This window comes from Rhamphochromis sp. 'chilingali', assembly GCF_963969265.1.
Source record: "Rhamphochromis sp. 'chilingali' genome assembly, chromosome: 13".
NCBI lineage: Eukaryota > Metazoa > Chordata > Actinopteri > Cichliformes > Cichlidae > Rhamphochromis > Rhamphochromis sp. 'chilingali'.
In genome coordinates this window covers 23161238-23183305 of record NC_137940.1, presented here as the reverse complement: position 1 = coordinate 23183305, position 22068 = coordinate 23161238, and the positions used below count along the sequence as shown (strand labels likewise).

The 22068-nt window shown below is 40.9% G+C and overlaps 1 protein-coding gene across 7 annotated transcripts in view; it reads left to right on the top strand.

Moving 5' to 3' along the window:
• gria1a (glutamate receptor, ionotropic, AMPA 1a) overlaps nucleotides 1–22068 on the top strand; it is an 81297-nt gene that overhangs the window by 36641 nt on the left and 22588 nt on the right. For all 7 annotated transcript variants that reach the window (XR_013973958.1, XR_013973959.1, XR_013973960.1 and 4 more), the window contains exons 8-11: nucleotides 734–838; nucleotides 1598–1705; nucleotides 9105–9311; nucleotides 10004–10449. Coding sequence is in view for 4 of the 7 variants with exons in the window: in XM_080901742.1 (XP_080757868.1) it covers nucleotides 734–838; nucleotides 1598–1705; nucleotides 9105–9311; nucleotides 10004–10449 (866 nt within the window). In the remaining 3 variants the exon portion in view is untranslated. The remainder of the gene's footprint in view (nucleotides 1–733; nucleotides 839–1597; nucleotides 1706–9104; nucleotides 9312–10003; nucleotides 10450–22068) is intronic.

The window sequence follows — 22068 nt, the reverse complement described above, 5'->3', positions numbered from 1 at the left end:
TCAAATGTGACATCATAGCTAGTAAACACAACCTGCAGGCAATAACACTCGACTGTGATTATCATGAAATATGACATCAGCAATTGAGTTTAGAAATGTAATATTTGGCGATGAAAATGCTGGACTGGCTGTGAGACTCCTTAATGTCACAGAGACACACGAACGCCGACCCGCATGTGCATTGAGGAACACGGACAGTTATTTGGATTAAATTTAGAACGCTAATAAAAAAAAAGAAAATTTAAGTTCAAGCCATTCAACACCATTCACGCAAAATATGGAAATATAAAAACTGCTTTTGTGTTCATGAGGATTTACGTACAGTACAAGTGCTTGTGTGAGTGTGCTGCCCAAGGCGCTGTCTGCAGAGTGGCTGCGCAGAGGCCTGTTCCGAATCAGTCTCGCCATCTGCCTGCAGATAGACTGGAGATTGAAGCCGTTCGTGTTCGCTCAATTAATTCCATCACACAGCCAAGACAAACACGGTGCACTCTGCACACATACGTGCACACCGTCTGTCATTTATGTCCACAGTGACGCGCGGACACTCACAAATGAAAACGACACAAAACATGCGAGTTGCGCTTAGAATGCATGTCATGTTAGCATGATGTGCGAGTGCTTGCTCCTAGCACTGAAACGCTGGTTGAATATCACGTTACGGGGCAGCCGTACCAGCCAAGGAAGTGAGAGGATCTGAATTACTTATTCGATATCTTTGACTCCATTACAGGTCCGTATAGATGGATTGACTGGTCACATTCAGTTTAATGAGAAAGGCCGCAGAACCAACTACACTGTTAGTGTCATGGAACTGGCCCCCTCTGGACCCAAGAAGGTGAGCCTGAGGGTCCGATTTAAGATATTCATTCTTGCCCAAGGGCCCCCTTTCTAAAAAGACAATATGTATGCAGTCTTATTACATGTGTCTGACTAACCCTGTAGCTTATTTTAAAACCTTGTACTGTAGTCAAACGAGTGAATGCTCCAAAGAGCCAGTTTCTAATTTAAAAAGTTAAGATTCACATTTAACAAGAAATCTCCTACTACCTTCAGTGAAGTGTATGAGTAGCTTTTTACTCTCACACCTCACTGAGCAGCTCCCAAATGAGTACATCATTACTGCTGCAAATACCTTAAGGGTGAAAGGTAAATTAGAGACATGGATTTACCTTACTTCTTGGTATGTTTTCAGTCTTGCAAATGCAACTGAATGTTTATTTGAAATAGCAGGAAATTCATATTTTCCTCTTGCGCTGGAGAAGCTATCCAGTGAGGAGACTTAAGTACTTGAATTTATCTGAAATGCCTGATAAATTATACATTTTTATTAAATACAGCTCATCATTTCAATTAAATTTTGTGCACTCCACATACATGTGTCTTTTGGGATTTCAGTCATTCACAGTAAGAGCTGCTAAATCAGCTTGATAGGTCATTGAGCTGGACTTAAATATAAGCTGAAATATGATAAACTGCCTTTAAGCTCGAGTCTTTGAGTGGGAGTAAAAGTTATTTTTCTCTCATATAGTCAGTTTCACTTTAGGCAGTTAATTAAACACGGGCCCTACTTTGTGACACATTCTCCTTGCCTTAGGTCGGCTACTGGAATGAAGATGAGAAGTACGTGACCACAGCCAGCCTGAGAGGGAGCAACGAGACTTACCCACTGCTGAACAGAACTTACATAGTCACCACTATCTTGGTAAGTATGAGTTAAAAACAAAAAAACTCAAACAAACAGAGGTTAAGGGCTTTTTTTAGGGGACGAGGGTGTTTAATTTGAGAGACTGAAACAGATAAAGTAATAGTAACATATTTTCTATCATGGTAGAGTTCCTTAAATTTCACGACCCTGAAAGAATTCAGCAGGCGTCCGCAATTGTATCTTGCTCTCTTGTTTCTTTTCCCAGCTACATTTTCTAACTGCTCTCATTCTGACTGAAGCCTGCTCAGAATAACAATGAGTATCAGTATAACTTTATTGCTCCGTGTACATCTGAAGTGCAGAATCTCATGCCTGACATACAGTGTTGATGACTGTTAGAGTTGGTATAGTACACATTTATTGCACTTTTAAAAGCTCACAAAAGGTCAACATAATCTCTGTGGTAATGTCAACACACATAAAAAAAACAGGCAGACTAGAAAGAACCAGCAGAAGTGTCTGTGCAGCATTAGAACTTCTCATGAAATAGACAAAGTAACTGTTATATATGAGGCTGTGGTATGTCAGTGCATCCTTTTAATTTTTATTTTTTTATTTTTTTTACCATAAATGTCATCATTAGGTCATCCAACATGTCTCAGGTTGTATTTATTGGCAGTAACACAAATGGTCTGCAAGTGAGGTCAGATTCGACCTAATCCATTCTTGTGACACGTATCATTATATTTTGTAATCATAGCTGATAATATCTGACTATAGTACAGTAGAGGATATTAAAGTTAGTACAATATATCCCTGGAGGTACAGGATGTTCTCAGTAGCTTGTCTATGAACTGGTTCCCTAATTTTTACTAGTGGTATATTTTTAAAGTGAAAATGTTTTTTTTTGCAGTGAAAAGTGGCTTTAATGGCTCTAATGTATATGTGAAAGGTATATGCACACCAGAATTAGAAATTAAGCAGCTTAACTTATATGTCATGTGAAAAAAAAAAGTTTTCACATGACTTTCTGCAGTCTTGTGAAAAAATACAACCTACATCAGCAAGTATGAGCATCTCTATGAAGGAAGACATTTTGGCAGTTTGCTGCTCTGGAGCTTTCAGGTGTATGTTAACACAATTCTGAGGAGGGAAGACACCAGCAATATCTAGAAACAATTGTTGCTGCCTATCAGTCTGTGGAGGTTTATAAGACCATTTGCACACAGTTTGAAGTCAATCATTCAACAGTGAAAAAAAATATTGACAAGTTGGCATTCAGGACAGATTACCAATCCTCCCAGGAGTAGAAGTCGCAACAAACTCACCTCAAGATCAGACAGTGCGACGCGAAACTGAGAAACTGCAAAAATTTCCAGAGCGACATCTCAGACTCTGCAGGCCTCAGTTAGCATGTTAAATGTTGCAGTTCGTGACAGTACAACTAGAGGAAGGCTGAACAAGTATGGCTTGTTTTGAAGAGTTGACAGGAGAGACTCTTCTCTCTAAAAGGAACATGGCAGCATGTCTTAGATTGGTAAAGATCCATTTGAACAAACCACAAGGTTTCTGCAATGATTTCCTCTGGACAGATGTGACCAAAGTGGAGATGTTTGACCATAATGCACAGCACTATGTTTGTTACAAACTGAACACAGCATATAGGCACAAACACATCATACCTACAGTCAAGCAGTGTGGTGAAAGGAGTGATGATTTGTGCCTGTTTCACAGAGACAGGACCTAGAAGTCTTGCATGCTCTTTATAGCAAAGCATTCTAGAGTCAAATGTGAGGTCATCTCTCTGACAGTTAAAGCTTCGGCGAAATTGGGTCATTCAGCAGGACATTGTTCCCATGCACAGCAGCAAATGTACAACAGAAGAAGAATCAAGTAGTTCCAATGACCCAGTCAAAGTCCACACGTCAACCTGATTTAAATATTGTGGGGAGACCTAAGAGAGATGTGCTTAAACAAATGCTCACAAGTCTTTATGAACTAAAGCAAATTCATAAATAAGAGTGGGTGAAGATTCCTTCACAATGATGTGAGAGACTGATAAAGTCATAGAGAAAAATAGTAATTTAAAATTATGGTGGCGCTACCAGCTACTGAATCATGAGATGAGCCTCATTTTTCACAGGACTGTATAGAATCCTGTGAAAGCTTTCTTTTTTGCATACAATACATTACAGTTTTATTTATATAGCACATTTAAAAACCCGAAGGCACACCAAAGTGCTTCACAGTAATATGGAGAGTCAACATAAGTTAATAACAGGGTACAAATCGGGCACTAGCATAGACAGGATAGAGGCACTAACAGACCAGAAGAGTTAGATAAATACAAAATCCGCTGAGACAAAAACAGCAGTAAAATTAATAATAAAATAATAAATTTTATAAAATTTTATAAAAGATTTAAAAGTTTAAAATTTAAAAGATTTAAAAGGGTATTAACTGGTGAGGAAAGCCAAGTCAAATAGATATTCTTTCAATCTTGAGTCCAAGGCTCGAATAGAAGCAGGGAGGCTGTTCCAAAGGTTGGGTGCAGCTGAAGCAAAGGCACGATCGCCTCTGGTCTTCAGTCTAAACTTAGGTTGGGCCAGGAGTAATTGACCTGATGATCTTAATGTACAGATTGAGGAGGTCAGTGAGGTAGCTGGGCGCAATGTTATCCAGGATTTTAAAAGTGAGTAGCAAGATTTTAAACTCAATGCGATATTTGATTGGTAACCAGTGTATATCAACAAGAGCCGGAGTAATAGGGTCAAATTTTCTAGTTCCAGTAAGAAGGCGAGCCGCAGCATTCTGAACGAGTTGCAGCCTTCGAAGAGAGAAGGCTTGGACACTACAGTAGAGAGAATTACAATAATCTAACCTGGAGGTCACAAAAGCGTGGATACGTTTTTCCAGGTCCCTGTGTGATATAATGCTTAGCTTTAGAAATCTGGCGCAGTTGAAAAAAAAAACAGATTTAACTACTGATGATACTTGTTTATCAAGCTTAAAGGAGCTATCCAAATAGACACCCAGGTTACGCATAGAATCAGAGAGAGTTAGCTAGGGGCCCCAGCAGGGCAACAGGCTGGTCTCGAGGAATATGGCTGTCGAACACCATAACTTCAGCTTTTTTCTCATTTAAAATGAGAGAATTATCTGACAGCCAATCTTTAACCTCTCTCAGGCAATCGTACAGGGAGTTCAGTGATGCTGACAAATCATCAGTCAGTTGACAAGAGATTTGAATGTCATCAGCGTAAAAGTGATAAGAAATATTGTATTTTTCAAATATGAAGCCCAAGGGTAGCATATACAAAGAGAATAATAAAGGGCCAATACAGACCCCTGGGGCACACCACAGCAGAGAGGGGCAACAGAGGAAGAGTATCCTCCCATCACAACAGAGAAGGATCTATCTGTGAGGTAAGAATTAAACTAGTTAAGGGCAGAACCCTTAATGCCTACAACATGCTCTAGCCTGCTCAAGAGTATATTATGATCAACCATGTCAGAGGCTGAAGAGAGATCCAATAAAACTAAAACAGCAGGGCGACCAGAGTGAGCAAATACAAGAGGATCATTATAGACTCTTAGCAGGGCCGTTTCAGTGCTATGGTGTGGCTTAAAGCCAGACTGGTATTTGTCAGTGATATTATTTGCAACTAAGTAAGCCTGTATTTGGAGAAAGACGGCTTTCTCTAAAACTTTTGATAAAAACTGAAGTTTTGAGATTGGCCTATAATTGGCAGGGTCTTTCTGATCGCAATTACTTTTTTTAAGAACAGGGTGCACTACCGCATGTTTAAAAGCAGTCGGGACACAGCCCACTAACAATGATAAATTCATTAAAAATAAGATGCAAGGCCCAAATTCCTCAAAACTTTCCTTGATAATTCGGGATGGAAGGATATCATGCACAGAATTTGAGTTTCTCAATTGTTCAATTATTCCCTTAAGAGTGGGGAGTGATAACAGCTCAAAGTGAGAAAAGGTGGACATGCATCGTAAAACCGGAACAGGATTCAGCACAAGAGAGTGAGAGTGTGAAGCCTTCAGTAATAAAACTTTTCCACTAAAATGAATAAGAAATTGCTCACAGAGAGCCTGAGAGGCCGAGCTCGAAGAGTCCGGACAGGAATTTATCACTGAATTAAAAATTTTGAATATCATTCGCGGGTTGTGGCTATTAGTCTCAATAATATCTGATAGGAAAGCTGCTTTAGCTGCCTTTACAGAGTTCTGGTATAGAAAGACTGCATGACTGTGGGATTTTTGTGGGACACGCCTTCCTTCAGATGACTTCAGTGCTCACCAGATAAAAGATTCTTAGTGGAGCTGATGAAGGCAAGAAACAATGTAGAATAACAGAAAAGACATCAGTACACATCAACTTGTGCACTCTTTTTAGAGCCATTGGCTGCATATATAGACATCATTGCCAGTGAGAGGAGAAAAACTCTTCCAGTCAGCCTCCAAGTTGTAATTAAGATAAAGAAATTTTCAGAAGCCAACTATCTCTGCCACTTAGCAGATATAATTATAGTTAAACAAACTAGTGCAAAATGGCTGCAGTAGTCAGTTCAGCTTAAATGAAGCCCAAAGTGAACCCTAATGCAATCCATTCAGCTGCGAGAAAAGGAGATTGATAGCTTACATGGTTTTTTTGTACCCAGTTTTCAAGCCTTTAGGCTATTTTTCAGAAAAACAGAGTGCATAATCTCAGAGATTAGACATAGTTAACTAAACACATTCTTTGTTTGAAAGTAACTCTCCAACACTCCAGGAGAGAGAGGCCAGAGGGCAGCCACTTGGAGCTTGCCAAAAGGCACCTAAAGGACTCTCAAATATCGAGAAATAATTCTCTGTTCTGATGAAATAAAGATTGAATTCTGTGCCCTGAATGCAGTGCGTCATCGGCAACATCATGCTCTGGAGATGTTTTTTGGCAGTAAGAATAGGGAGTCTATTCAGGGTCAAGGGAAAGATGAATGCAGCAACGTGTCCTTGATTATAACAAGCTCCAGAATGTTCTGGTTTAGCCCCAGTTTTCCAACAGGACAACGACCCTTTGCACACAGCCAAAGTAACAAAGGAGTGGCATCAGGACCACTCTGTGAATGTCCTAGAGTGTCACAGCCAGAGCCCAGACTTGAGATCTGAAAATGGCTGTGCACAGACGCTCCCCATCCAACCTGACATAGCTTGAGAGAAGATTGAAATATTGAGCCAGGGCTTTCAATACTTATGTAGTTGTTATATTTTAGTTTTCAAATTTTACTACATTTACAAGAATTTCAAGAAAACTTTGTCTTTATGGGGTAATATGTTTATAATTTGAGGTAAAAATGAATTGAATCCTTTGTGGAATGAGGCTGTAACATAACACAACGTGGAACATGTGAAGTGCCGGGAATACATTCTGCATGCATGTAGCTTCTGCCACTTCAGCTGTCTGCAGTACAACTGGAAGACCAGAGATCCTGTTAGAATCATTTTCACTGAAAAGCCAATCAAGTGGTTGTTGTAGTATTACTATAATAAGATTACTGAGTTAAATATAAGAAAGTAGCCACTAATGTAGCTGCAAAGGAAAATCCTGACATGTAGTCTATTGACATCTACTTTCGAAAGTATGCCTAAAATCCTTATTTAAACCCAAGAGTTGGAGTCTCCGGAGTAAGCCCCCAAAATAACTCTCTCTGACATAATCTCCTGTCAGTGTCCTTTTCTCCGGGAAGATAAATTAGTTTTCTGTCTTGGAAGCTAAGAGAAGAGATAAGGTGTGAGGAGCACAGGCGCAGGAGTTTTTACACCTTCTAACTTCTGTGCTCTCTGATTCGTTGCCTACGGGTGGGTGTTGTTTTGCTGCTGTGTTGATATCACATAGTTCTTCACTGTAGTCCCTGCTGTCCAAGCCTGTGCCCACAGACTAGGCCTGGAGATGTGGAGAAATGAGGCACAACTGGTTTAATGGGGCATCAAAGCTTCCTTTGCTGATGACTGCGGCTTTGCACTGAAATCAGACAAAGAGTGAAATGTGTCTAATCTTAGCATGCCTGATTTTTGTGTTATTGTCGCCTTTAGTGTGTATAACCCTTAAAATATATTGGGTAATGTCAGCACACAAGAGAAAATGATTGAATTTTTAAAACGTATTAAAAATATGAACTTCTACATGTGTAGTTGCATTTGTTCAGGTGCACAAGTGCTCTTGTGTGTATAAATGTGCAGCGAATGTGTCTGAGTATTGTATTTAATGTGGTTGAGTGACAGCAGATCTCAGTGGAGCTGTTCGAGGTCAATGTGATTCAGTCCTGGAGGACCTTTTGTATGCCTTGCCACATCTCCATGTGCACATTTGTACATGTGTGTGTGTGTGTGTGTGTGTGTGTGTGTGTGTGTGTGTGTGTGTGTGTGTGTGTGTGTGTGTGTGTAGTGGGCATGGTCACAGTTGCGTGTGCCCTGTCTTTGTCTATGACTGCGTGCGCCAGTGCGTACACTGTGAAAGCGCTGCACGCCAGTCCTTTCTCTTCACTGCCTCCCCAGGGTGCCATTTGTCTACCAGCCTCAAGTTATGTGCAACAATGATTACCTTCACCTGGATCATAAAGAGCGGGAGAATACAGATAGCTGTAACACATATAGGAAACCCTCTCCTCCCTACACCCCGCCTCCTTATCTAGACACTGGTGAACACGATGGAAGGATTTTCTAAGCTCAGCAGAAAACTCTCGCTTAAAACAGGAACACATAACAACTTGTGGGAATTGAGGCCTTCTTAGTGCTGCTGGACAATTTATACTGAGGCGACTTTAATTCTGTATGAAATACATATTTCTGAAAGTGGAGCCCCAGGTGTAGTGCCAGCTGCAGTTTCTCAGGCAAGTCAATCAGTGTGAGATGTGCAGTAGTCGATGTAACAAGAAGAACAATGTGGCCCTGGAGCAGAGGTTATCCTGGTTTCAGAGAGCTGTCAGCTTCATTGTCTTCATGCACGCACTTACACAGGTGCTCGTTTGAATCATACCTCATGTCTCTTCGGCTCTAACAATGCTGCCCAATTCCTGTTTTCTTGTTGCATGCTATGTGCTTTTCAGTGCACGATTCAGTCGCACTCATCCTACTTAGAGGGTCTTTGTGGATGAATTGCATACCTACCTTCAGGGAACAAAGCTAAAATAATGCCTTGTAGTTCCATTTAATTTAATTTTCTTCTCAACCTTTAAACCTACAATTATATCTGGGGGCCAGTGCTTTTTTTTCCTTTTTTTTGCCCTAAGCCTCGGTTTAGAACAAGAGATAGCACTTCATTTTCAAAACACACACTAATTTCAGGGAAATCATTTCAGAAGCTGTTGAGTGAGTTCCTGTAAATGATTTTTAAAACTTTAGGAAAATAAAAAGAAACAAATAAAAAATCCGTTTTTACTCATGGCTGCCCCACATCCAACAGGAGTCTCCATACGTGATGCTGAAGAAGAACCACGAACAACTTGTGGGGAATGATAAGTACGAGGGCTACATCGTGGAGCTGGCTGCAGAGATAGCAAAGCATGTGGGCTACCAGTACAAACTGAAGATTGTCTCAGATGGCAAGTACGGAGCCCGAGATCCCGAAACCAAGATGTGGAATGGCATGGTCGGAGAGCTGGTGTATGGGGTGAGTCGGTGGAGCTTCTTCTAAGATTTTCTTTTTGTTTTCCCCACAGTCAAAGCTGGAAAATTAACTTTTAAATGTCTTTTGTGAATACTGATTATTGAAGGTCTTAACACATTGAAAACCGCACTGGCCCCAAGCCTGTTAAGGATGATTACCTATTTTGCTTTCTTTTTATTAGTATTCTGCGCTGCTTATTTAAATATAATTTTAATATGTTAGACTTTGGGCAAGGTTCACTTTGGAAGAAACAAATCCTTACAGTTTGCTGCTAGAATAATTTGTGATTATATGATTACTAAAGGTTCCTCTGAATTGCAATTTCGACAGTCTAACCACTTTGTTCTTCAGAAGTCTGAAATTGTGCTGTGTTTTTAATTTGACCTGGATCGTTACCGACTAACTTTTGCTGTGTGTACCAACTGTGCTGTGATGAGGGGGAGGAAGATAAAGACACCATCTTAAAACTGAAAGAACTGGTCTTTCTTTTGCTTTCTCGTTGTGCAATACACTTGGATAATGATCAAGAATACATTTATATCTAGACACGGTGTAGTGCACGTTGAGTGGTTGCGGTGATCCTCTCAGACCTTTGCTGCAAACAAGGAAACACAAGTATCATTCCACCTCAGAATTTCAATGAAATGCTACTTTATCCAGCACTGTTTACACCTGCCTTTGTGCTCTTTCCTCAGAAAGCAGACGTGGCTGTGGCTCCGCTCACTATCACCCTGGTCCGTGAAGAGGTGATTGACTTCTCCAAGCCCTTCATGTCTCTGGGTATCTCTATAATGATCAAGAAACCAACCAAATCCAAGCCTGGCGTGTTTTCCTTCCTGGACCCGCTGGCTTACGAGATCTGGATGTGCATTGTGTTTGCCTACATTGGCGTCAGCGTCGTCCTCTTCCTGGTCAGTCGATTCAGCCCGTACGAGTGGCACGCCGAAGACTACGAGGAGGGAGCCGAGCCGCAGACTCCCACCCAAGCGGCGGCTTCCAACGGGGTGCAGCAGGGCCAGACACCGACGCAGCAGAACACCACCCAGCAGAGTCCAGAGCAAACCAATGAATTTGGCATCTTCAATTCCCTTTGGTTTTCACTTGGCGCCTTCATGCAGCAAGGCTGTGATATTTCACCACGGTAAGAAGCTGAGGCCACAAATTTTGAAGCTTTATACTCCTCTGAGTCTCTGCTTTTATTTGTTGGTACACAAAGAGACATTCAGTACCACCTACGTGTAGTACATATCTATCTGCCACACCAACGCCTCAGCATGCTGACTTGCTTTCTTTTTCAGCTCACTTGAGTTTTGTTTATTGAGATTTTGTTGTGTTTTTCTTAGCCGTTTGTCATACAAAGAAGTGATAAAACTTTGATGAAGGGCAGAAGAGCCAGCTTATGATGTGGTCATGTTGCAGACTGTTGTGGTCTCATTCAGTTTCCAGATAATTCCCATAGTGCTAAAAACATGGCACAAATCTAGGACAGTCAAAACTGGTAGTCAGTAGAAAGCTTTAGTATTTTATAAAATTAAAAATTCCTGCCATTCTGCATCTCACAAGTGATTAGCCAGTCGGTTGTGCAAATATTAGAGCCTTAAGAAGCTGCTATGAAGGATCCTGGTGTGAGTATTGAGTGTTATATGTTGGCTTCCCTCAAGTGCTCTCATGAGCTGTGGTATGAAACCGTTCTCAAAAGGTCACCAATTAAAAATCTCATTAAGTGTCTGAAATTAGAGACACTGAGGTCGACTTTCTGAGCTCTCCAGAGGCGCTAACAGGGGGAGATGAGAAGATAATGTCAGTGTTATCACTGTAAGCTCTGAACTAGCAGAGACAGGTTAGGTCACTCGTAGACAGAGCTTCTTGTCTCTTTAAACATTAAGCTGCATATACATTATGTAGCAGCTACCGTGAAGTTGGAGATCCCAGCGCTCCGTCTTGAAAGTGTAATCGTAAGCATCGTTGCGTTCCATCTCGACTTCCTTCTTGTGGCAAATTAAAGGGTGTATCTTCACTTTGGCCTCACCCTGCACAAATAACAGAACGGAAAAAAACAAAACAACTTTGCAACCCACGAGCCTGCATGCGGCACATAGGTGCTCAGCAGTACATAATGTAGGTAGTGAATTCCTCCTCCCACAGGCCTTCATCTGACATTTACTGTTTTCTGCCTGCAGACTGTGCTGTGCTTCATGTGAGATGAAGCCTATTGTCCAAATGCTCTTCTCTTACAGGCAGAAAATGCATTTGGATTAACTACTGATTTTCTTGTATGCCACACAAAGAGAGAGGGCCAGGGAATGTCACGGTGCTTCCTTAAAATTGTCCCTTCCTTCTGTATGCACAGCCATCTTTGAGCTGTGTGTGTGGAATGGTGTGTACTTTGCAATTTAAAAAAACAAAATTAAGAGTATTTGCATTTCTTTTGCTCGAGGAGCGAGGGGGACGACCTCCGCGGATGCAAGACCTTTCATTGACTTCGGCTAAAAGGACAAAACAGGCCATTCCTCTCTACTTTCTTATGTTCTGTGTAAAATAGGTTTGAGGTGGAACCGAATTTCATTAGTGTTATTAGTGAGGTTGGGCTTTAAGGGCGCTTGTCCTCTAAGGACTTCAGTCAAATACCTCTCTTTGTCTTGGAGTGTCCTTTCAAGGTGAGTCTGAGTGTTCATTTTTGGTTCTTGGTAAAAGATTTTTTGGGGGGGGCGTCAGGGGAATTCACAGACTTTTTTTTTTCTAAAAAGAAAAAACTGCACATGTCACAGCGTGTGCAGCAGGACATGCTGTAGCGATCAGCATGGCCTGCTTGGTGTCTTGAAAAACCAACACAGTGAATGTTTCACCCCGCTGAATACTGGCCTGAAGGAAACATCTTCCCCTTGAAAATTTGGGTGACCTAGTTGCTCTAGTTAGCACAGTGCATATTCACACACACTGGTGCATGCTGATGTGTCTCCTAAAGCATTATGAGTTCTTCTGCTAGAGTTAAAGGACATACTGTACGGTTTGTCAGATGAAAGCAACAGTGCTTGTAACATCACAAATTCACAAGAACAGAGTATTACACAGCGTACGCAGTTTTACTTTTATCAAAAAAATTCTTTCTTGAGAAGGTTTTGTTCTTGTATGTAAGGTGGGGTTTGACCATCTTCTTTTTTTTTTCTTGCCTAGCTGCAGCCTGTCTTTCTTTTTCCACTTTATTCATAGACTGAATATGTCCTGTCAGTGTGAAAAAGGAAGCTAGTGCGGCTGTGCCTAAAACCTCCATACTTCTCTCTCCGGATTGCGAAAAGAAGGCGTATTACAGGGACGTCCTCAGTAAAAACTCTCTTAATAGTTTATATTCTAAGGCACTACCTTCAGGTCTTTTTCAATATGGCGTTATGTTCATTTTGTATGTTATGGTCCCATTTAGAGAGAAAGAGACAATAAAATAGAGTGTGCTTTAGAGCGAGGATACCTTGTCAGGCACAAGTCACTTTTTTAACATTTTGTATATTCAAAACTTTGCTAAAGTACAAAATAACACTTCTCACTCAGAATTGTGCGTGTATTTTTTGGAGCAATGTTATTGATGTCTTAGCAAATACCGCTTATGAAATCCTAGATACTCACTTGTTGGTTATTATGTAAGCACATATGTAAGCAGCACAGCCAATCAGCATTATCCTTGCCGATTGGCTGATCTTAGGTTAGTTTTTTTTAAAGCATCAACAATATTGATTTGTCTGATGTTGTAGCTCTAACTAGTTAATTAAGAACTTGTTAATTTGGTAGCAGCTGATATACAAAGTGACTATGTGGATATATATGACTATATGAAATAATATTTGACATAAAGCAGATTAGGGTCCGTATTGACATATTACATCACAGAGTTGCTGCAGCTGTGTTGGTTACACATCCATGATATAAGTGTGCTGTTTAACCACATTCCAAAGGTGATCTGTTGAACGGATATGATTTGTATGACTATGGAGGCCTTGTGAGCACAAGAAACACATTGTAATGTTAGCAATGATTTGAGCTTTTCGACACGGTGCGTTATCCTGCTGCAAGCAGCCATCAGAAGATGGGCTGTGGTCATAAAGTGATGGGCATCGTCACCAACAATACTCAGTTTGGCTGTAGCCTCAGTTTCCGGTTCGTAGCTGACAGGAGGGGTACCTAGATCCTCTCCTGCATGGCTTGGTTTTAACAAGTTTAATAACAGAGTTGCTGTTCCCGTTCTATCAGCTCAAAGCAGTCTGGATATTCTCTTCTAACCTCTGACATCAACAAGGTATTTTCACCCAGAGAACTGCCGCTCAATGGATATTTTCTCTTTTTTTAGACCATGCTCTGTAAACCCTAGATGTGGTTATGAGAAAATTACAGTAGCTTTTGAAATACTCAGACGAGCCCGTCGTCTTGACCACTTCTACATGCCTAAATGTAGGGTTGAAGATAGATAGATAGATAGATAGATAGATAGATAGATAGATAGATAGATAGATAGATAGATAGATAGATAGATAGATAGATAGATAGATAGATAGATAGATAGATAGATAGATAGATATAGATAGATAGATAGATAGATAGATAGATGGTTAATTAATACATTTCAGAATAAAACTACGTAAAAGACATTATGTTTCTGAATTTGCTGACATTTCCCAGTCAGTGCCTGTAAACCTCTCATCGCTGTGCCTTTATTACTAATAGGTGAGAACAGATTGTTCTAGAGGTGCATTCAGCTCTGTGGTAGGCAGCCTGAAGCACTTCTCTCTTCATACTTCTCCATTTAATCAGAGACAAAAGGCCAAGGAACAACACTGATGATCCACTCTGTCCTGGATTTTTTTTTTAAACTTGCCTTCTCCACCTTTTAATTGCTGGTTTGTTTGTTTGTTTGTTTGGTTGCTGTGACCTATTGACCTCTTGTATTAATTCCCTCCTATCTTTCTATTGGTGTCTTTTATTATGGTGGTACAGCTTTTATCTTGCTATTACCCATGTGCTGTAGTCATTCTTATTGGTAGCTTTTATCTATGAACATAACTCGTTATTTTTTATTTTTTTTATCCGTTATCAATGTTTGAACCTTTTATTGTTTTATGTAAAGCACTTTGGTATGCCCAAGGCTTTTAAATGTGCTCTATAAATAAAGATTGTTGTTGTTGGATTAATCAGTAGGCGTGTTTAAGTTTCTCGTCAGCCTGTATCTGTGTGTGTGTGTGTAGCCTGGTTCTATTAAAAGCAAACACTTATTGCCATTTTCTTTGTCAGCGCTCTAATAGTAGGCTATCAGATTGGAACAGTCTACAGTGTACCTGTGCATCAAGGTGTACATGCAGCTCTGTTTCTCTGTGCACATGCATAGACTCACTTGTATTAATTTATGCTTCAAACTGATGCGATGCATTAATGCGTACAGTACGTGATTGTGTGTGTATTGGCCAAACTGCTCCCCCTGCTATTTATTCTGTGCAAGGCCATGTTTACTGTGCTCTTTCTAAATGTCAGCACTGTCAGTCAGGCCCTCCCATAAGCCCCAGTCTGTGCTGTTGGGCCCTTCTTGTGTTTATCTCTGCAGACAGGTGGATTCCAAGACTGACCCTCACCCTCACCACACACAAACACACACACAAACATAAACACCCAAAGAATTCTCCATTCATCTGTGCACCCGTTAACTTCCTCGTTCTTTACTTCTTCTCAGTCCTAGCATTCGCTAATAAACTCTGTTCTCCGTTCTTCAGAGGTGAAAAACCCTCACCTCTCTCATCCTAAACAGTCGCACATCCATAAAATGTGAATAAAACACAGGGCTTTGGTTAACCCTGCAGTTGTCTGCCTTCTGCGAACAGATTCAAACTAGCTAATCGCATCAACATTGAGCTGTAGTATTGTTGCAAGGCTTGGCCCTCACTCTTCATATGAACCCTGCCAAAGTAATGGAGGCTTAAGTTAACGCATCGCAGGCGAAGTCAAAATCTCAACAGATGATCCAAATAATCCATGGAAGGCACGGAAATAATGAGCACTATACTTGTGTTACAGTGAAGAGCTAGTTTTTTCCTTGTACTATATTTTAAGCGCAGCAGGGAAGATGCAATGAGGGAAATATTGAGTGGATTTGAGTAAAAGAGCGTAGTGTTCTTCAGGTGAATGTGTTTGGATATGTTTAAGTCGGCATCTGTCGTCCGTGTCTCCTCATAGGTGCGCGTTTGTCTGAAATGCATGGCCCCGTGGAGTTCACTCTGGTCCTCAGGTGTCTGCGTTCCCTCCGTTATATGACTGTAGACTGAAATAAATCAGCCCTGTCACTCACACCCTTCCTGCCAGCAGCAATGTCTCAGGCTGGCGGTCAGAATCATTCAATAACGGATTGTATACGAGGCGTATAATGTAACCCCAGCAGGGTCAGTATTTATTTTTTTTGCTACTGCACTAAAAAGGAGAGTTTAAACACTCAGTTTTCTCAGGGAATTTTTGATTTCTCTGTTCTGCATTTCTCCAGCATTACGTGAAGCAAAAACATAACAGTCAAATTTTCAGATCAAGTACTATGTGTAACACAAGCATAGTGTTCATTATTTCCCTGCTTTCCGTGGATTATCTGGATCATCTGTTGAGATGCTGACTTTCTGCCGTCAATGTGTCAACTTAAGCCTCCATTACTTATTTGTTGACTTATGTAAGCACAGACAACTTTTATCAGAGTCTCATTGAAACCCGACCCAGATCGCAAACAATAATTGAAAATATGTTAAATCAAAGTTTTAGTGTCAACCTGAATTCTACCTTTGAGTCTTGATCATTTTTGCAGTTTAATACTGACACATTGTTGAATTTATGACTTCTAATCAACTGAACTTCTGTGGTATTTAAACTATAAAATCCACCACATTTCAATATAATTTCCCGGTCAGCTATAAAGCCATGACTTTTCAACCTCATTGTCACCTGATCAACTATAGAAAGATCATCATCGATCAATTATATTATTGTGTTCTTTTAATGTCATTACTATTACATCGTCAGGTTTTAACATTGTTGTAACATTGACTCAACATTTATTTTGCATTGGGTCACTTTTTTCCAGAACATTTAGGATGTGATCACTTTATTTGTTTAGATATAGATACCCTATAGGTTTGTCTTCATTCCATTTTGAGAAGAGCTTTCAAAATGGCTCACGCTTCAAACTGAATATTGTACGTGTTCCTTTCCTCTTCCTTTCAACCCAAACACAGACTCACCCGCAGCACACTGCACTTGAAATTAAAGGTTTCCCACATAATGCAGGCACACCCATTATTTCTGACATGAAAGCTATTGTTCGGCTGCTAACCAAACCCTCAGTGACGAACCAGGTGAACTCTTGTGATCAAGGGATTGATCTTGCACAGGGATCAAGCGGGATGTCACACTGTGTTTATTGTTGTTATCAATGTCGCGAGCACTGAGAAAATAGACTGTGTTACATGCCACCGAGTTACATAATTGTGGAATAAGTTAGCTGCTATAAAGCAGTTTTTTGGAGAGAGTGGGGGGGTGGGGGTTCAGGAAGGGATGATTTATTCATAAAGATACGGCTCGGTTTAGTTCACGGCACAACTTATGTTTTATTTATTCGGAGATCGCATGAAGGCAACTTTTTGATCTTACATGCATGCACACTCGCCAACAGAAACCACCGAGGCACACGCACGCACGAGCCCATATACACTCCCCACTGGCGTATCACACTTTGTACCACAGACAAAGGCACCATCGCCTCTGAGGCGTTTTACTCTGTCACATCAGTCACACATACATTTCCACATGCAGAGAGGGCTTTTTTTTTCTTTTTGCTGTAATCAAGCTGTGACAGTATACGGATATATTTCTTGCAACCATGAATAATACACCGAGCTCGAGGCCACATGGGAAATCTACCTGGGCCAGTGTAAACACTGCCAGTTATTTGACTGGAAAGATGCGATGCTGTGAGGCTTATGAGAGGGCCTGCGAGTTGATGAGAGTTTTCTCTTTGTGATGGCAGGCCCACTCTACTATAGGGGTGGATGCCCTTATATATGTAGTGAGAGGAAAAAGAGTGAGAGGAGGAGGAGTGAGATGACTAAAATCTCTCTCAGCTCAGCTGTACTGTTTTAAGTGCAGAGTGTGTCACCATAGCAACCGTAAAGAGATTTTTTTTTTTTTTTAAATCATAGCAGTTTCCCTTCAAGTCTCTCTGATGTGCAGAACTTCACTCAAATGCACACATACAGCATCTCCTTTTCTTTTTTCTTTTTTGTATTAATGCTCAGAAAGCCTGAACGCACTGTCAGTCCGCTTACACGCGTGTTGATGGCATTGATTTGCGGGAAACAGTTGTGATGTATTTGCCTGTTTTTCTAGCTGGAGTGACTAAGAGGCTTTGCGTATGTGTGTGGGCGCGGAGCTGAGCACTCTCACAGATTGCCAGAACTGTCTTTTCTCAGGTTACTTGAGGCTAAGACAGCAATCCGCAGCATCATTCAGCAAACAAGTGTGCGGACACAGATATAACGATTAGAGTTGCATCTCAATTATATCGATTCCCCTGCACCGGCAGCGTGCGGTGGCTGCAAGCTGAAGTTTTGTTTTGTTTTGCATTCACGCATGACCGCTCCAAAATGAGCCATATGTTGCAAAGCAGCCTGTTAACTTTACTGCTTCTTATTGAAAGAAACATGCATTAAATAATTACAAAGCGTTTGAAATCATAATGCTTTTGTCAGTGTTGTTTTGTTTTTTTCCCATAGTCTACTTGAATGAGTATAATTACAAGCTTGTGGTGTGTTTGCTTCAGGCTGGTAACATTACCATAATATTCTCTTTTCAGCTCAATGGCATGGTAATGCTGACCTTTAGATGGAGAGAGAAGCTTTAATAAATCATTATTTTTTGTGCTCCATGCTTAAAGCTCACATGTAGTTTGGCCTTGGAGATGAAAGTGCTCTCAAATAATACAGACCTAACAACTGGGAGGTCTTTGCAACAAAAGCGCAAGCACACAAAAGCAAAACCTGCGGCTTTGCAACAATATCGGCCGTAGTGTGTTACTGTTCCCCCGAGGCTCCTTTGGCAATATCAAGAACACACTAAAAGCGTCAGACAAGTGTGCGTCTGTTGTCTTTCTGTGCACTAAAAGCATCGTGTGTGGCACATCAAGCCAAAGCTGCCACGTCTGCGCTGAGCTCTGAACCCGTGACCGGGGTCGTGCATGTGCTTTCTGCAACTGCAGCGACCTATATTGAGGCAGCTTTACATAAAAAAGTTCAGCACTCATAAATATACTATTCTGGTTCATTATCCCAGCATACCTGTGCAATTAGGCATGATTTGAGCCGCCTGTTTTTTGTTTGTTTTTTTTAATTTGCTAAGGAGACTGTGGAGAAAGCTTAAATAAAATTTTATCAACCCATAACATTTACAAGCAGTGGAGGCATAGTTGGGGAAAAGGCTCATTAACAAAAGCCCTGTGATATACAGTAAGTGAGTAGAAGGACTCTTAAAGGAAATATAAGTAGAATCATTTAATCCTCCAAATAAAAGAATAAATTATGGAGTTATTATTTTTCTTCTTCTTCTCTAATTTCATTCAAATGTAATGCAGGCCATCATCCTGTGCCAGCACTGTGTGACAAACGCATCAAGTAAGGTATTAAAAATGATTCACCTCAGTTCTCACGGCCTGTTCAAACCTTCAGCTCCTTCAAAACAGAATACAAATAATGTTTACACACAACTCGGAATTATGACTGTAGAGCCCTGTGTGCTATATTATGCTAGAATAACTAATGGAGTAACCCTTGACTTGGTTGTTGCACCACACACACACGCACGGCCACTTTATCTTCTGCAGTCTCATTGTGTTGATTGAATAGTGGTCCTTTCTTCTTTATACCGCTTTCTTCATTTCCACGTCTAATGAGTTGTTTTTGCTAAGGATGTTTTTCGCAGTTCACCAGAGCAGGGGATGATTAGCTCAGATATAATCACTCTATCTCGGATTATATCTATATATATATTTCTGCTTAGTGGCACAATAACCTCACCAGTTCCACTTTGCTACTCTCTCACTCCCTTTTTGCCGTTTCTGTTGTTTCATGCCGTTGCATGTAAGAAGGCTCGCCTGTGGAAACACACTGGGAGTGGCCGTTCCCAGTCATTGAGAACATACGGCTACTAATTTAGAAGAAGGAAACAAGAAAAAAAAAGCTGCATATCAGAAAACTCCTGTACCATCCCTGATTTGTCTTAGAATCACACCATAATTAGAGACCATTTTCTTTCTCATTTAAACCTCTGTAATTCCTAATCCATTGTAATGTGGCCATTACTGGCTCATTTTTTACACTTGCTAAAGTCATTAGTCATTGCTAATTACCGTATCGAAAAGAGGAGGCCAGCCAGGGGAATTCTAATGAGAGTTTAGCGCTATAGCAGATTCCCGGGGAACTGTGGGTGGAGATCGCGTAGGAAACGTCAAAGCCAGAGATCCGGTCTGCCGTGTGTAGCTTTTTAAGATGATTTTTTTTCTGACAAGAGAGTTTAACATCTGCTTTCCAAAGGTAAATACTGTACGTGAGGTCACAGCCCAGTCCTCTTCCAACCACTGCAAGCCAAACCTGAGGGACCCCATCACTGTAAGCAAGAAGCTGATTTAGGGAATGCTAAACTTGGGTAGGTGTCGGGTGGTGAGTCCTGGTGGCCGAGGGGGCTTTAAGAAGCTGTGTAATCAGTGTTCCCGCAGACCTGGTGCAGTTCTTGATTGCATGACATGTTTTCTCTCCATCACTATGAAGCTGAAGCAAAACGCTCCAGGAAAGACTTTAGAAAAATACACAAACAGAACGAAAGGCTCATTTGGATTTGATACTGAATTTAACAACACCAATGAGACCTGTTTCCTTTTTCTGCTCCTAAAATACTTATTATATTATTTGGTTACTGTATTTTTTTATTTATTTAAATTTAATATTTAAGGTAATAGTGAGAGAAGCCAAAGAAGGTAAATAGATCTTTAAGGTTAAGAGAGTTTGGTAGGTAAGTGTGCGCTATATTTGCTCGATCACATGTCAGTGGCTGGACACTTTGATTGATCGTTTAATCATTTCAGCACTAACGATGTGCATACACACAAGTATTGTATTTCTGCCTGTGCCGCTGCGGTTGAGCCTGTGCTTCTGCTGCTGCTTCCATTAACATTCATTTTCTTCTCAATACAATAAAAAAAATTAAAGGCGGAGTGAATAATTGATTAATCGTTGCCTTAACATGACTATGAAATTACAGTGCTGCTCGGAAGATTTCCTTTACTGTAATAGGACAGCTTAGTTAATCTTTTACTGAGGCGCCAAGGTTGGCTGCTGTGCAATAATGTATGAGGGGCGGAAAGGAGGCTCAAAGGAAAGCAGTTCAAAAGGAAACAAACAGAGACAAACAGGTCTGTGTTTGCCAGTCACTTTGCTCAAATGGGGAGGCCCAACACACACCCACTCACACTCTCACACACACACACTGAGGTGCACAAACGACCCTCACATCCACGCATGCACACACACAGCCCTTTTCTCTTCGTCCAAATGGTGACCCCTTTGTTCCCTTGCTCAGACACACACACACTCATGCCAGTAAACCATCCCCGGGAAGGCAGCAAATGCACATGTGGGTCATATGTGTGTTGTGTGTGCACGCACTTCTGTGTGTTTTCGTGCATACTTGAATTTGTCAGCATCAATGCCAAGGTGTAGGGTATTGTTGTCTCGGGCCAAACCCCTGTCACCACCCCTCCCCCCACCCCCCAATCGCATCCCTCTCAGCACATGAAGAGACAGGCAGGCGTGCACAGCGGAGATGGAGGGTGAACGGAGAGGAAAGGGAAAAGAGAGGAAGAGAGGAGGCGAGAGAAAGAAAAACGAAAGGAGAAAAAAAAAGGGCAACTGAGGGGGAAGGATTAGACAGCTGTTTACTGCCATCTCTGGAGGCCAGCAGCAGTCAAAGCTAAGGAGTTTGTCTGCCTCTGGTGGTACTATCCAGTTTACTTTTCATCTTCTATGCCATTTGCCCCCCCCCCACACACACACACACACACATTCCTCCTTCGTTTCACTTGTTTCAGCCTAGAATAACAGACTTAACTTCTTCTTTTCACAATAAAATGTGTGCCGTGTAGTTTGAACGCTAACATAAAGGATTGAAAATAACTTATTTCTACAAGGACTCTGAAATTCTTGAACATTATTTTCATCATTTCTGCTCTTTATCTCTATGTTGTCACGAATAATAGGAGATGGCCAGTTTTATAGTGGATCCCTGCAAAGCATAATCTAGAGCTTTCATTTATTTTAAAGAAAACAGCTGATTGGGAACATATTGGTGGAATATTAGATCTTGAATATATTTGTTAGCGGGCTTATTTGAGATTTGTACTTTCTTGTTTTATCAATTAATTTTTTAGACCGTACTGATCTGCCTTTTTAACCTATACAAATAGGAAATAGTAATACATTGCTCGAGATATAACACCTATTTAGTTAGACTTCTGGGATATTGATCTGGTCAGTTAAGTATCAGAGGGGGCTGTTAATCAGTTTAAGCTGCTTTGGCGTTGATGAAATTAACAACAGGTGCACTAGAGGGGCAACAATGAGACAACCCCCAAAACAGGAATGATTTACAGGTGGAGGACACTGACATTTTTCCCCCCTCCTCATCTTTTCTCACTGTTTTTCACTAG